This window comes from Ranitomeya imitator, chromosome 4, assembly GCF_032444005.1.
Source record: "Ranitomeya imitator isolate aRanImi1 chromosome 4, aRanImi1.pri, whole genome shotgun sequence".
In the NCBI taxonomy this organism is placed as follows: domain Eukaryota; kingdom Metazoa; phylum Chordata; class Amphibia; order Anura; family Dendrobatidae; genus Ranitomeya; species Ranitomeya imitator.
This window is the reverse complement of record NC_091285.1, coordinates 383,270,402-383,286,115: the sequence shown is the minus strand read 5'-3', so window position 1 is coordinate 383,286,115 and position 15,714 is coordinate 383,270,402. Positions and strand designations below refer to the sequence as shown.

The window sequence follows — 15,714 nt, the reverse complement described above, 5'->3', positions numbered from 1 at the left end:
CAAAGCCATTCCCGTGGGGGAATTTACAAGATTGAAGCGGAATTGCAACAACAATAGCAATTTTAATAATGATTTACTTCAAGCAGGAAATAAATTCAGAAAGCGGGGGTACCCTAACTGGATGCTCAATAGAGCATTAAATGTTGCCAAACAGAAGAATCAGTCAAATCTTTTAGATGTGGAATCTAGTCATAAGAAAAATAAAAACAAAAATGACAATCCTAAAAATGTGGCAACCAAGCCATATGTCTGTATACAATTCAGCCCGCAATTCAATGAGATTAAAACAATTATTAATCGGGCTATTCCAATTCTTTTTGAAGATCCCACTCTTGCTGCATTGTTGAATAATGGTTGCAACGTTGTAGCAAGAAGGGCACCTACGCTAGGCAACATATTATCCCCTAATTGCTTTATGTCCAAACAACCTAATAGCACCTGGCTTAGTTGTACGGGTTGCTATAAATGCAATATCACTAATTGTACTACCTGTAAGCATTTAATAGTTACAAAATTTTTTGGTACCAGGTGTATGGAAAACAAAATATAAAATTAAAACTTTTATTAATTGTAACACACGATTTGTAGTATATAAAATAGATTGCATTTCCTGCGACAAATCATACATCGGTTGCACAATTAGAAAATTAAAAAACCGCATCTCTGAACATTTGTACGATATCAAATGTACAACTAACAGCAATCGTACCGTTTCCTCAGCAGCAAGACATTTCATTGAAATGCATTCACGCAGCACTGATTCTTTAAGAGTAACGGGCATTGAAAAAATAAAAAAACCTCCGCGGGGAGGAGACATGCATAGGTCTTTACTCACACGGGAAGCCTTTTGGATGTTTAATTTGGGTACTAGATTTCCGCATGGTTTGAATAAAAAGAGTGAACTTATGTTTCACTATTAGATATGGTAAACTGCAGTGCAGGCACAGATTCATGTATTTATATATTGCATGTTTTTTAGCCTTTTTTTTGTGTTTTTTTTCTGTCTCTTTTTTTTTTTGTATTTTTATATATATATATATATATATATATATATATATATATATATATATATATATATATATATATATATATATATATATATATATATATATATATATATATATATATATGGGATTTATTGTATCTTACCATTGTGTATATATATATGTATATTGTTTATATTTTTTGGAATATCTGGCAATGGTTTATATGTTTTTGTGATTATAAGTACTCTTGGTCAGGTGAGCCCTCTTTTTTTTTTTTTCTTTTAGCTTTCCATTGGTAGGTCAGTCCTTCTTATACTGGATGGACTGCTGAGTAGATCAGCTGTGACAAAGACCGTATGGTCGAAACGCGTAGCTTTCTTCACTTGTGACATGGCATTGTCCCAGGAGTGTGTCTTCTACTATTTTATATGATGGATTAAAGTTTTACATTTTATCAAGAAGCTGGAACATTTTTCTCTTTTACTTGGATCTGCACTACGTCGAGTCAGGACGAAGTTCCGTGCTCCTTGCACATATCGGTGAGCTGGCTTTTTTCTTTCTTTGTACTTTATCTTAGAGTTAAAGATGGACTGGAGAGGTGCAAGGGTGTTAGCAGGGAGGCCGCAGAAAAGGATGTTACAGTAGTCAAGGCGGGAGATGAGGGCATGCACAAGCATTTTAGTAGATTGACGGTTGAGGAAAGGACGGATTCTGGAGATATTTCTGAGCTGGAGGCGACAGGAGGTGGACAGAGCTTGGATGTGCGGTTTGAAGGACAGGGCAGAGTCAAAGGTTACTCCGAGGCAGCGGACTTCCAGTACGGGGTAAAAGCATGATGTCATTGATTGCGATAGATGGTCAGGTTAAAGGGAAGGTGCCGCGTTTGTAGGTCATTAATAAATCCCTGTAATGTAGCATAACATGCTGCTATAAGCAAGTTTGAAATGCATGCGAAACAGATTTCATGTGTTATATGAGTTTAAAGAATGCACTGGGGGCTGACATCTTGGTTTTGCAGCAGTAGCAGGGCACTATCCGTGTCAGATTACAGCACCCCATGGACATAGGAGATAATAGACAGTCGCTGACCCCATCTGTAACATTGCAGCAGCATTAGCAGTGAGCTGGGCACGCCTCTGTGGGCTGCGCAACTCACTGCTGTAGGTGTGACTAGCTGCCATTTTATTATAGCCCTGTGCCATCTGCCGAGCTCCACTTACTCTCTATCGCAGGACAGAAGAAGCCCTCACTGCTCCTCTGTACTCCAAGCAGGCACACATCCTCTGCTCCTCACACGCTGCCCTGTGTACTTCTCCTGCTGTGTCTCTGCCTCCCCCTCACACACAGTCCCTGTGATCTCCGGTAAGCTGCACTCACAGCCTGCAGAGAGGGAGGTGACACCTGGAGAGAGAGCAGGGCAGCTGACAGGACAGGGATTAAAGTGGGGGAAGGGGATGGCAAGAATGTTATTCACAAAAAATGCTGCCGAGTCCACTGTGTTCTGCTCCTCTGTAAACAAGCTGTGCCTCTGATGCAGTAACTGCTGGTGATAGCAGGTCACAGGGCAGTCACACACAAAATGGTGCTGCCCTGTGATGCTGCTCTTGATTCTGCCCCAGGGATATTCGACCTCCTAAAAGGGGAGGGAAATGGTGATGTCAGCAGTTACTGCCCCAATTTTCCAGCAGAGTAAAGCTCCTAAATCTTACTATAGCTGCTTGAGGTCTAAAACGGAAAATGCTCCCCCTAGTCGTAAATATGTATATTTGTAGAAAAATATATATTTTTCATATAGAAATGTTTGCAAACAGTGCAAACATTGCATTAATACATTGTAATTACTATTTTAAGCTTAATTTCACAAAAAAACAAAATACAAGAAAACTGGTGGCACCTTCCCTTTAAGGAAGATCTATGGAATGGAGGAAAGATGATGAGTTCAGATTTGTCCACATTGAGTTTGAAGAAGCGAGAGAAGGAGGATATGGCTCATAGACACTCTGGGATTCTGGACAGAAGAGTGGTGACGTCTCAGCCAGAGATAGATCTGAGTGTCATCAGCATACAGGTGGTACTGGAATCCATGGGACTTTATGAGTTGTCCCAGGCCAAGTGTATAGATTGAGAAGAGTAAGGGTCCTAGAACAGAGCCTTGGGGGACTCCAAAAGAGAGGGTGGGATGGGGAGGTAGTGTGGGAGTGGAAGACGCTGAATGTGCGGTTGGAAAGGTACGAGGAGATCCAGGATAGGACGAGGTCTTTGATGCCAAAGGAGGAGAGGATCTGTAGTAGGAGGCAGTGGTCAACTGTCGAAAGCAGAGGACAGGTCTAGAAGGAGGAGTACAGAGTATTGTCCGTTAGCCTTGGCAGTAAGTAGATCGTTAGTGATTTTGGTCAGGGCTGTCTCAGTTGAGTGATGGGGCAGAAACCAGATTGTAGATTGTCAAAGAGCAAGTTAGATGAGAGGTGGGAGGAATCATCCGGACTATAAGATGCACCCCCATTTTCCTTTACATTTTTGGAGGGAAAAAGTGTCTTATAGTCCGAAAAATACGGTACGTTTTATACTCTTCCCATCATCTACTGTACATGCACGGTAGAAGTTGGAAGGAGTTATATTAAGCGTTTTCTACACAGTGAATGTTGAAAAAAAAACAAACAAAAAAAAAAAAACTTACCAACCCCCAAAATAATGGAAGAATGGTTTGTATTTCAGTTCAGCACACTTCTTTTATCAGTCTTACAATACGCACCGCTCAACATTGAAATTGGAGCAGCAAGAAGGAAAAGTCGTGGAGTTATGGAACTCACGAAATTGACATTTCATGTTAATTATATGCAAATGATGAAAAAATGTAAACTGAATTTTCAAAACATTTAGCACTTACACACCCTGGCTGCTATTAATGAGGTTACCAATGATTGTTTAAGGAATCGTCTGTCATGCTGAATGCATTTGGACATGCAAATCGAAGATTTGATGCCAGCAGCAACCTTGTCTACCATCGAACACATCTGGTACATCATAGTTCGCAGTTGAAAAGACTATAATCACTGCAGGCCATAGTAAGTTAGGGAACACATGCCACTCATCGTAGCACAAGAAACATGTGGCCTAGAGTTATTGTGCAGAAACACGGGTATTACATACCTGGTGATGTGTTTTTTCATGAGATATGATGGCACCACGAGAGGGGATCCGCCCATCAAGGACAGGAAACCTTCAAGATAAAAGGGGCGGCTCCTCTCCACAGCAGTTTTACAGAGTACGAGAGGAACTCCACCGGTTAGTGTACACAAATAATACATCCTATACGGTTCTATTCACCGACACCTGAGGGAGTGTATAATACAAATAATGCGAATAATGCACCCAACTAATGACGTGATCAAAAGGGTGGGAATATAAGGGTGCCGTCATGTCTCATGAAAAAACACATTACCAGGTATGTAATACCTGTGTTTTTCCATCATACATGACGGCACCACGAGAGCGTTACAGAGATTTGTATTCTTTTTAGGGAGGGATCACTGCTTCTAACACTTCTCCCAAATGTGAGATCAGAGGTAGCAGATAGGTCTAGCCTATAATGTTTAAAGGGACACTGTCACCTGAATTTGGAGGGAACAATCTTCAGCCATGGAGGCGGAGTTTTTGGGTTTTTGATTCACCCTTTTCTTACCCGCTGGCTGCAATATTGGATTGAAGTTCATTCTCTGTCCTCCGTAGTACACGCCTGCACAAGGCAAGATTGCAGACTGTGCAGGCGTGTACTACGGAGGACAGAGAATGAACTTCAATCCAATATTGCAGCCAGCGGGTAAGGAAAGGGTGAATCAAAAACCCCAAAACCCCGCCTCCATGGCTGAAGATTGTTCCCTCCAAATTCAGGTGACAGTGTCCCTTTAAAAAAAAAAAAAATGCAGACGGAGAGGACCAAGTGGCCGCCTTACAGATTTGGTCGATGGTAGCATCTGCTCTCCGCCCACGACATCGCCATGGCCCTCTTGGGAGTGGGCTTTCAGACCCTGTAGAACAACCCTGCCTGCACTACTATACGCTAGAATAATGGCCTCTCACCCATCTAGCGATAGTTTGTTTTGAGGCTTTAAGGCCCTTCCTTGACCCCTGGAACGAAACAAAATCCTGGAGGAAACAGGGCTTTGTCATCTCTAAATACTGTAGGATACATCTCCTGACATCTAGGCAATGGAGTCTCTCCTCTTTCTTGTTACTAGGATTGGGACAGAAAGAGGGTAGGGTTATATCCCGAGCCCTATGGAACCTCAATACCACTTTGGGAAGATATGCCAGATCTAATTTTAATACAATCCTATCGTCCATTATTTGTGTGTAAGTGGGGTCAGCTGACAACGTGTGTAAATCCAACCCTACGGGCCGATGTTAGTGCCACTAACAAAGCTGTTTTTAATGTTAGTACTTTATCTGAAGTTGTATTTAACGGTTCAAAGGGGCTTTCTGTCAAAGCTGTCAACACTAAATTTAGATCCCATGGTGGAGGAGTAGGGGATGGAACAGAGTCAGCTCTACTACAGGCTCGGATAAACCACACCACCCACCTATTGCTTGCCAGGTCACAGTAGAATAAGGCTGCTAAAGCTGAAATGTGTACTTTGAGGGTACTAACAGCTAATCCCAGATCTAAGCCCTTTTGCAGGAACTCCAGTATTGCCACTATCGGGACCTCCCCTTCCCATATTGGCCCTGAGCTGGACAGGAATTTCTTCCATATGCTCCCATAGATCTTGGTCGTTACTGGTTTTCTGCTACTAAGCAAGGTGGATATTACACCAGCTGAGAACCCTTCTTTCTCTATTAACCGTTCAAATGCCAGCCTGTCAAATGTAGGCCGGAATTCTGCGGATGGTTGAAGGGACCCTGTGTTAGAAGGTCCAGGTCTTCCTGCAGAACCTACGGGTCTGTTACTGACATCATTTTCAGCCAGTAAAACCATGGTCTTTTTGGCCAGAAGGGAACTATTACAATTACCCTGGCCTTGTCCTCCCTGATCTTCAGAACTGCTGGGATTAGACATATCGGTGGGAAGGCATTCAGGAATCCTGACGTCCATTCTATGCTGAAGGCGTCTACTGCCAACGGCCTGTCTGCTGGGTTCAGGAAGGAGAACTTTGGAACTTTTTTGATGGCTTTTGGAGGCAAAGAGGTCTACACTGGGTCTTCCCCACATGTGTACTATTCATTGAAAAATTGACTTTTTTTTTTTAGGGACCATTCCCCTTGTCTTAAGTGGTTCCTGCTTAGAAAGTCTGCCTTTAATGTTGTCCACACCTCAAATATGCAGGGCCGATAATGAAAGGAAATGCCTTTCGGCTAGAGTCATGAGTCTCTTGGTTATGTGCATCAGTGACCGAGAACGGGTGCCCCCCTGGTGGTTCACATATGTGACCGCTGTCTGTTTGTCTGATAGGACTCACATGATGCCCAGTCAAGTGTGGAAGTAACCTCTTTAGAACTTTCGATCGCTAGGAGTTCCCACTCGTTTGAGGATAGATTTTTCTCCTCTTGAGCCCAGGGGTATTGGACCCATAGTGTGTCTGAGTGAGCTCCCCACCCCCATGGACTGGCGTCCGTTGTGATTACTTTGGTGGCTGTTTGAGGTTCAGTTGCCATCCTAGTGTCTGTAGAGTGTGCATCACTATTCTGACCTGCTCCTGACAGTGAGAAAAGTTTTCCCCACTATCAGGAAGTCGTCTAATTGATAATACCCTAGAGTATCTTTTTCTCTGAGATGTGCTGTGACCTCTGCAATCAGTTTTGTAAATACCCGTGGGGCTGTTGCTATCCCAAAGGGCAGAGCCCTGTACTGAAAGTGACGCAACTGGGACCCCATCTGGACTGCCACTGAGAAACTGACGATTTTGTTCTCTGATTGGGACGTGGTAATAAGCGTCCTTTAGGTCTAGGACCGCCATGTAACACCGAGGATATAGGAGCTTCACTGCTGATTTTATTGTTTCCATCTTGAATGATAGAATTAGAAATTTGTTGAGGCCTTTTAAATTTATTAATTATTGTCCTCCAAGAATTGTCTTTTTTTATGAGAAAAAGGGGGGAATAAAATCCTTCCATCCTTTCTTCTATAGGAACTTCTTCCAAGACGTGCTTGTCTAGGAGTGATATTATTTCTCCTTCCAGACTGTCTTGTTTCTCTCAGGAGGACTGTACCGGGGTCTGCATGTATCTTCTTTGAGGCCAGTGGTGGAATTTTAATTTTAGGCCTGATCCTATGATCTGTCGGATCGATACGCTGGATGAGAGCCTCTCCCAGGCTGGAAGGAAGTGAGAGCCTCCCTCCCACCTGAGAAGGACGTCACTGGGAGGGTTTCTTGGTGTCCCTGGGGAACTGGTCAAAATAGAAGCCCTTTCCTCCTGGATCGCATGTCCAAGTTGCTCCTGTCTCGGTCTCTAAACTGCTGCCTTCGAAATTTTCAGCCTCTCTGAAAGGAGCGCCGAAAGGGCTGAAATGGCTACTTAGGAAAATTTTTCTTTTTGTCACCGGCTGTTTAACACTTCGTCTAATGCCGGTCCGAACAGGAAGTTCCCCTCACATGGCAAAGAGCAAAGCTTCATCTTTGCCTGAGTATCTACTGGCCAGCATTTAAGCCATACAGCACAGCATCCTGTGTTGGCTAAAGTGGCTGATTTTGCTGCCAGTCTAGCCGAGTCTGCTGGTGCTTCAGCTAGAAATACTGCCGCTGCTCTCATGGCCGGTATTGCCTCTAGGATAGTCTCTGGGAACTTTCTGTTCTACCTGATCCTCCAGGTTGTCTATCCAGATCTTTAGGGATCTGGCTACACAAGAGGCCGCAATAGCTGGCCTTAGTGCTCCTGCTGAGGCTTCCCATGCTGTTTTCAGGGAACTGTCCACCTTCCTATCCAGAGGTTCTTTTAGAGAACCTAGATCCTCGAATGGCAGGGAGGATTTTCTGGCAACCTTTGAAATTGCCACATCAATCTTCGGGGCTCTAACCCAAGATGAGGACACCTCCTCTTCAAAAGGATATCTTCTCTTTAGGGAGGTGGTTATCTGGGACCTTTTTTCCGTTTTTTTGCCATTCCCTCTTAATCAGTTCTTGTAGCTGTTCATTAATAGGGCCTCCGCTTTTTCTTTTGCAGACCACTGAACATTAGTTCTTGGGCTGTCTTTTTTGCCTTCTCGTCTACCAGCCCCATGGTAGAGCGAACAGCTTTTATAAGCTTATCCGTAGCCTCCGCTGGAAATGTATCCTCCTCCTCTGAGCTACTATCTGAGCAGCGGGCTGTATCCGAGTCCTCCTCTGACTCCGAGGAATCCCTTTGGGATGCTTCCGAGGGGCTGGATTTGTCCCTAGATCTGGCATCTGTGTCGGCTGTCTGTAATGCTTTTACAGACCTAGAAACCTCGGACTGGATCAGAGATCTAAGGCTCTCTGTAAAGGAGGGCGTTTCCTCCGCCACTGTCTGGTTGATACACTCCTGACAGTCTTTCACCCCAAGATGTCTTTAAAGGCTTTTTACATAAGGGACATTCCTTATTTTTAGCTTTTGCCTTATACTTTTTGGAGACCTCCTATACTCCACCCCGCAATGTATGTAAGAAAAGAGGGGGAGAGACGGAGAGAAGAGAAAAGAACAGAACAGACATTAGCGTGCTGGACTTTCTCGCAGTTCACTCACTACTCAGACGCTTTCAAAGTACGGGTACCGGATCCGGAGGTTGGCTGGTTTTCTCAGTGTCTCCAAATGAGACCAGGGACCCCTCCTTGGTATGCCGATCTGTCCGTACACTGTCCGAGCGGCTTCTGCTGCTGCCATGGCGGATCTGGCCCTTTCCACTTCAGCGAGACCGCCTCTCCTGCATCTCTTGCTGTGGCATTAAATGTTCTGGAGAAAAGCTCTCCATCATACACACCACCATGTAACAAGAGTAATCACCTTCAACCTGCCCTGGTTTAGTGACACAGGGCAGCACTTCTGGTTCATTTAAATAGATTGACTTCCTCCCTTTTTTTTTTTTTTTTTTAATGAATCACCTGGTTGATCCTGCCATTACTGGTCGCTTCAGTAGTCAGGTGCATGTGCGCACCTGTCATGATTTGTTTACCTGGCTGATCGTGCCTGCACCACTTCCGATGCTCATAGATGCTATCAATCACATGGTTGATCCTGCATCTGCCGGCCGCTAGCGCAACGCCTGTGCTGTGTAATTATGCCAGAGCGCGCACCCGGCAACCACTTCCGGTGCGCGCTATTAGATCCACCATTCACCTGGTTGATCTTGCCTCTGTCCGAGTGCTGCCGCTGGGTCCTGCACGTGCACACGGCTATTATTTCCAGTGCACGCTCCTTCAGCGCCTATGCACGCTTTACTTCCAGGCGCACACCCGGCCTTTACTTCTGGTGCGCGCCGAAGATTCTGGCCCCCCTGCCCCTATCAAATGTTCCGAGTGCTGCCGCCGGGTATTGTGCGCACGCACGTACCTCCATTCCCAGGTACCTGGCGCCGGCTGGAGGGAGGCTTCCGGGAGTGTCCACACCACAGATGTCAGGAAGGCCGCGCAGCACTTACCCTCAGCGTCCAGGTGCTCCAGTGCTCCGGACACCGCTCCATACTGCTCTGTGCAGCCTCAGGTACCATCAGGGAGGAGGAGGAAGGGGGAGACCCGCTTTCAATGCTCGACAGGGAGGGCCCCAACACCTCCGAGGAGCTCACCTAGCCCGGGCACAGATGTGCCACCTTTGGTCAACAGGGGGGGCACCATAAAAGTGACCCCTGTGGACAGCAGGATTTTAAATCAACAAGGGTGGGGGGGAACGCCACCTGCAGCCCCCATGGATAATCTTCACCCGGGCAATGCCTCACGGGATGTGGCCATGCTTCGTAAAGGCATCTTCATAGTGTTGCCCTCCACATCCATGGGCGTGGAATGCAGTGCATATTAATTTCTCTTTAATAGCGGGCACAGGAGTTAGCAGGAGTCGCCGGCTCCAGCCTCCTGTGACCCGATGTTCCACCGAAACAGCTCTCCCACCTCCCCACCACAGCCAAAGCCCACACATCCGGACTATAAGACGCACCCCCATTTTCCTACACATTTTGGGATGAAAAAAGTGCATCTTATAGTCTGAAAAATACGGTAATTAAGAAACAGCAGTTAACAGGAACAGCAAAAGGTCAATATAAGGTCTGGAAGATCAAGCAAAATTTCAGTAAGGGTACCGTCACACTAAGCGACGCTGCAGCGATACCGACATCGATGTCGATCGCTGCAGCATCGCAGGAGAGCTGTCACACAGACAGCTCTCCAGCGACCAACGATCCCGAGGTCCCCGGTAACCAGGGTAAACATCGGGTTACTAAGCGCAGGGCCGCGCTTAGTAACCCGATGTTTACCATGGTTACCAGCGTAAACGTTAAACAAACAAACACTACATACTTACCTTCAGCTGTCTGTCCTCCGGCGCTCTGCTTTCCTCTGCACTGTCAGCGTCGGTCAGCCGGAAAGCAGAGCGGTGACGTCACAGTCAACATCGGGTTACTAAGCGCGGCCCTGCGCTTAGTAACCTGATGTTTACCCTGGTTACCAGTGAAGACATCGCTGGATCGGCGTCACACACGCCGATCCAGCGATGTCAGCGGGAGATCCAGCGACGAAATAAAGTTCTGGACTTTCCCCAGCAACCAACGATCTCACAGCAGGGCCTGATCGTTGGTGTCACACAACAATTTCCTTAACGATATCGTTGCTACGTCACAAGAAGCAACGATATCGTTAACGATATAGTTATGTGTGACGGTACCTTAAGACGTGCTTGTAGGATTGCTAGAGAGGCACATCAGAGCCCCCGCTTGACTGGAAGAGACCTTGTGGTACATTGTTCTACTGTTCAGAGACACCTGCACAAAAATAGCCTTCATGGAAGAGTCATCAGAAGAAAACCTCTACTGCATCCTCACCATAAAACGCAGAGTAAGAAGTATGCAAAAGAATATCTAAACAAGCCTGATGCATTTTGGAAACGAGTCCTGAGGACAAAAGAAGTTAAAATAGAACTCTTTGGCAGCAATGAGCAAAGGTATGTGTGGAGAAAAAAGGGCACAGAATTTCAGGAAAAGAACATCTAGCCAACCATTAAGCATGGGGTTGCGTAGATCAATCATGCATTGGAGTTGTGCCAATGGCACAGGGAACATTTAATGGATTAAGTGAATAATGGATTCAATGAAATTTCAACAAATTCTTGATGCAAACATAACACCATCTGTAAAAAAGCTGAAGTTGAAAAGAGGATGGCTTCTACAAATGGATAACAATCCTAAACACATGTCAAAATCGACAATAGACTACCTCAAAAGGAGCAAGCTCAAAGTTTTACAATGGCCATCACAGTCCCCTGATCTGGACATCATTGCAAATCTAGACCTTAAGTAGCAGAGCATGCAAGACGACCCAAGAATCTCACAACTGGAAGAATGGATGAAAATCCCTCAAACAACAATTACAAAGAAAGGTCTTTTTTCAACTTATGTAACTAGGTCCATCAAGTTCAACCCTTATCTACCAATTGTAGATTTTGTCACTAAATTAACTATAATCCACAATCTTATGTGTATTGAGCAAATCATCTCTTTTTAAAAGCCATTATAGTGACTGCCATTACGAAATCTTGTGGCATTCCACGGTCTCACTGATCTAACTGTAATGAAGCCTTTCCTAATGAAAGACTCTTGGCTGGCTACTAAAGTGTTTATAAGCTGTGATACTTTCAAGAAGAGGGTGCTACTAGGTACTAATTATGCAGGGTGCTCAAACTTTTGCATTGACCAGTATTCCTTCCTTTTTTGCAATCTGTAAAATGTCAAAGATTAAATAAAAAAAAAAAAAAAAAAAAAAAATATATATATATATATATATATTCCGTGTCTTTGTCAGTGGGCAGGCTTGCAGGGTCAGCAAGGGATCAGATACTACTTATTTTCTCCACTGTAGAGGTCGAAGCTCATACACCAAGGTGTTCTTATTTCTTACACGTGAATGGGTGTGAAATATAACGTCACCATTATTATATATTGTTATTTTCTTTACATGTCACTTGTGTAACAGTAATAATTTTGTAATCCTTTTTTTCCCCTTTGAGTTATCTCTTGCAATGAACACTCGTGTAATAGATCAGTGTTTCCCAAACTCCAGTCCTCAGGGCCCCCAAGAGATCATGTTCTCAGGATTTTCTTAGTATTGCACATGTGATGGAAGGATCCATCAAGGCATCAGGAATGCTCTCACCAAACTGCTGCATGACCAGCTCTACCCTCGCCTACTGTATTCTCACCCATCCCTTGTAGATTGTGAGCCTTCGCAGGCAGGGTCCTCTCTCCTCCTGTACCAGTTATGACTTGTATTCTTTAAGATTATTGTACTTGTTTTTATTATGCATACCCCTCTTTACATGTAAAGCGCCATGGATGAATAAATATATATATATATAAATATATATATATATATATATATATATATATATATATATATATATATATATATATATATATATATATATATATATATATATTTTTTTTTTTTACTAAAATACAAAATGTGTCATCTTTAACTTTAGGTCTTTCAGAGAAGATTTCATTTTCAACTTGCTTAAATGTTCACAATAACAGTTATTTTGGCCAGGGGCGACCAAACTTTTACATGCCATGGTTTATGGTACAATAATTATAACCATTAAACCACCAACAGAAGTGAAAAAAACTACTCAATGTGGAGGGAAGGGGTTAAAACATTTCTCCACTTTAAAAAGATCAAAAATTATAGTGAAAGACTCTGTATTGTTATAGTTTTTCTAATTCACTTCATTAGAGGTTTTTGCAGATAAAAATGCAAGCACGCTGCACCAAATTACTCAGTGTCCTGCTGCAAGGCTACTATCTTCAGTGTATGGGTGAGCGCTGTAAGTCAAAAGGATTTTACGAGATTGGTAGTCTGGCAGCAGGACGCTGCCTAGTTACTTGATTGGGACATGTATCAGGATGGTGGTGGGGGAATATACACCAGGATGGGCGATATTAGTACAGAATTGGGGGTCATTGCCCCTATAAAAGGGTCAGCAGATGCCACCCCCCAAAAAAAAGTGCATCATAACCATATTTTTTGCTTCAATTTATTTCTATTTTCCTCCTCTAAAACCTAGGTGCGTCTTATGGTCCGATGCGTCTTATGGTTTGAAATTGAAATAATTTCCTTTTTAGGGTTTTTATCTGGATCTTCAGCTGTCAGCTTTAGTACGGCAATTCATGGTTATTGGCGAAATTAAGCTGTATTTATTTACTGCACTTCCATAGAACAACTAAACTGGAAACAAGGCTGCCTGCGGTTATTTACTTTCCCTCATTCTACAATAATATGTTAATTTCCAGTGTGCAATTTACATTATGATTTTTTCATCCACTATGGCTAGGATTATAGTACTCCTTTATTAGTGTTTTAGAAGCTACTTGCCTGCATCTGGAGGCTTGTTGATCACCATGGTGTGCATGGACATGATGTTCGGGCCAACGAAACACTCCACATACTTCAGAATCTAAAAAACAAGAACAAGTTGTCAGCATACAATACTGTGCAAAAGTTTTTGCCAGGTTGGAAAGAATGCAAGGTAAGAATACACTCAGAAATAAAAGTATACTAAACTAGGTGAATGAACAAAAGAGACTCCTAAATAAAATCATTATTATGTGAAACCACCTTTGTGCAAGTGCACCTGGAAGAATTAACAGTGCTTTAACCCCTTTACCCCCAAGGGTGGTTTGCACGTTAATGACCGGGCCAATTTTTACAATTCTGACCACTGTCCCTTTATGAGGTTATAACTCTGGAACGCTTCAACGGATCCCAGTGAATCTGACATTGTTTTCTCGTGACATATTGTACTTCATGACAATGGTAAAAATTCTTTGATAGTACCTGCGTTTATTTGTGAAAAAAACGGAAATTTGGCGAAAATTATGAAAATTTCGCAATTTTCCAACTTTGAATTTTTATGCAATTAAATCACAGATATATGTCACACAAAATACTTAATAAGTAACATTTCCCACATGTCTACTTTACATCAGCACAATTTTGGAACCAAAATTTTTTTTTCTTAGGGAGTTATAAGGGTGAAAATTTGACCAGCAATTTCTCATTTCTACAACACCATTTTTTTTTTTAGGGACCACATCTCATTTGAAGTCATTTTGAGGGGTCTATATGATAGAAAATACCCAAGTGTGACACCATTCTAAAAACTACACCCCTCAAGGTGCTTAAAACCACATTCAAGAAGTTTATTAACCCTTCTGGTGCTTCACAGGAATTTTTTGAATGTTTAAATAAAAATGAACATTTAACTTTTTTTCACAAAAAATTTAATTCAGCTCCAATTTGTTTTATTTTACCAAGGGTAACAGGAGAAAATGGACTGCAATCATTGTTGTACAATTTGTCCTGAGTACGCCAATACCCCACATGTGGGGGTAAACCACTGTTTGGGCGCATGGCACAGCTCGGAAGCGAAGGAGCGCCATTTGACTTTTCAATGCAAAATTGACAGGAATTGAGATGGGACACCATGTTTCGTTTGGAGAGCCCCTGATGTGCCTAAACATTGAAACCCCCCACAAGTGACACCATTTTGGAAAGTAGACCCCCTAAGGAACTTATATAGAGGTGTGGTGAGCTCTTTCACCCACCAAGTGCTTCACAGAAGTTTATAATGTAGAACCGTAAAAATAAAAAATCATATTTTTTCACACAAATTATCTTTTCGCCCCCAATTTTTTATTTTTCCAAGGGTAAGAGAAGAAATTGGACCCCAATAGTTGTTGTACAATTTGTCCTGAGTAAGCTGATATCCCATATGTGGGGGTAAACCACTGTTTGGGCGGATGGGAGAGCTCGGAAGGGAAGGAGCGCCGTTTGACTTTTCAATGCAAAATTGACAGGAATTGAGATGGGATGCCATGTTGCGTTTGGAAAGCCACTGATGTGCCTAAACATTGAAACCCCCCACAAGTGACACCATTTTGGAAAGTAGACCCCCTAAGGAACTTATCTAGAGGTGTGGTGAGCACTTTGACCCACCCAGTGCTTCACAGAAGTTTATAATGCAGAACCGTAAAAATAAAAAAATCATATTTTTTCACAAAAATTATCTTTTCGCCCCCAATTTTTTATTTTTCCAAGGGTAAGAGAAGAAATTGGACCCCAATAGTTGTTGTACAATTTGTCCTGAGTGCGCTGATACCCCATATGTGGGGGTAAACCACTGTTTGGGCGGATGGGAGAGCTCGGAAAGGAAGGAGCGCCGTTTGACTTTTCAATGCAAAATTAACAGGAATTGAGATGAGACGCCATGTTGCGTTTGCAGAGCCCCTAATGTACCTAAATAGTAGAAACCACTCACAAGTGACACCATTTTGGAAAGTAGACCCCCTAAGGAACTTATCTAGATGTGTGGTGAGCGCTTTGACCCACCAAGGGCTTCACAGAGGTTTATAATGGAGAGCCGTAAAAATAAAACAAAAATTTTTTCCCACAAAAATTATTTTTTAGCCCCCAGTTTTGTATTTTCCCGAGGGTAACAGGAGAAATTGGACCCAAAAATGTGTTGTCCAATTTGTCCTGAGTGCGCTGATACCCCATATGTGGGGGGAAACCACTGT

General features: G+C 43.3%; 1 protein-coding gene across 1 annotated transcript in view; it reads right to left on the bottom strand.

The window, feature by feature from the left end:
- LOC138676200 (phytanoyl-CoA dioxygenase, peroxisomal-like) overlaps positions 1-15,714 on the bottom strand; it is a 118,190-nt gene that overhangs the window by 43,096 nt on the left and 59,380 nt on the right. The window contains exon 5 of the mRNA XM_069765208.1: positions 13,511-13,592. Within this exon, the coding sequence (XP_069621309.1) occupies positions 13,511-13,592 (82 nt within the window). The remainder of the gene's footprint in view (positions 1-13,510; positions 13,593-15,714) is intronic.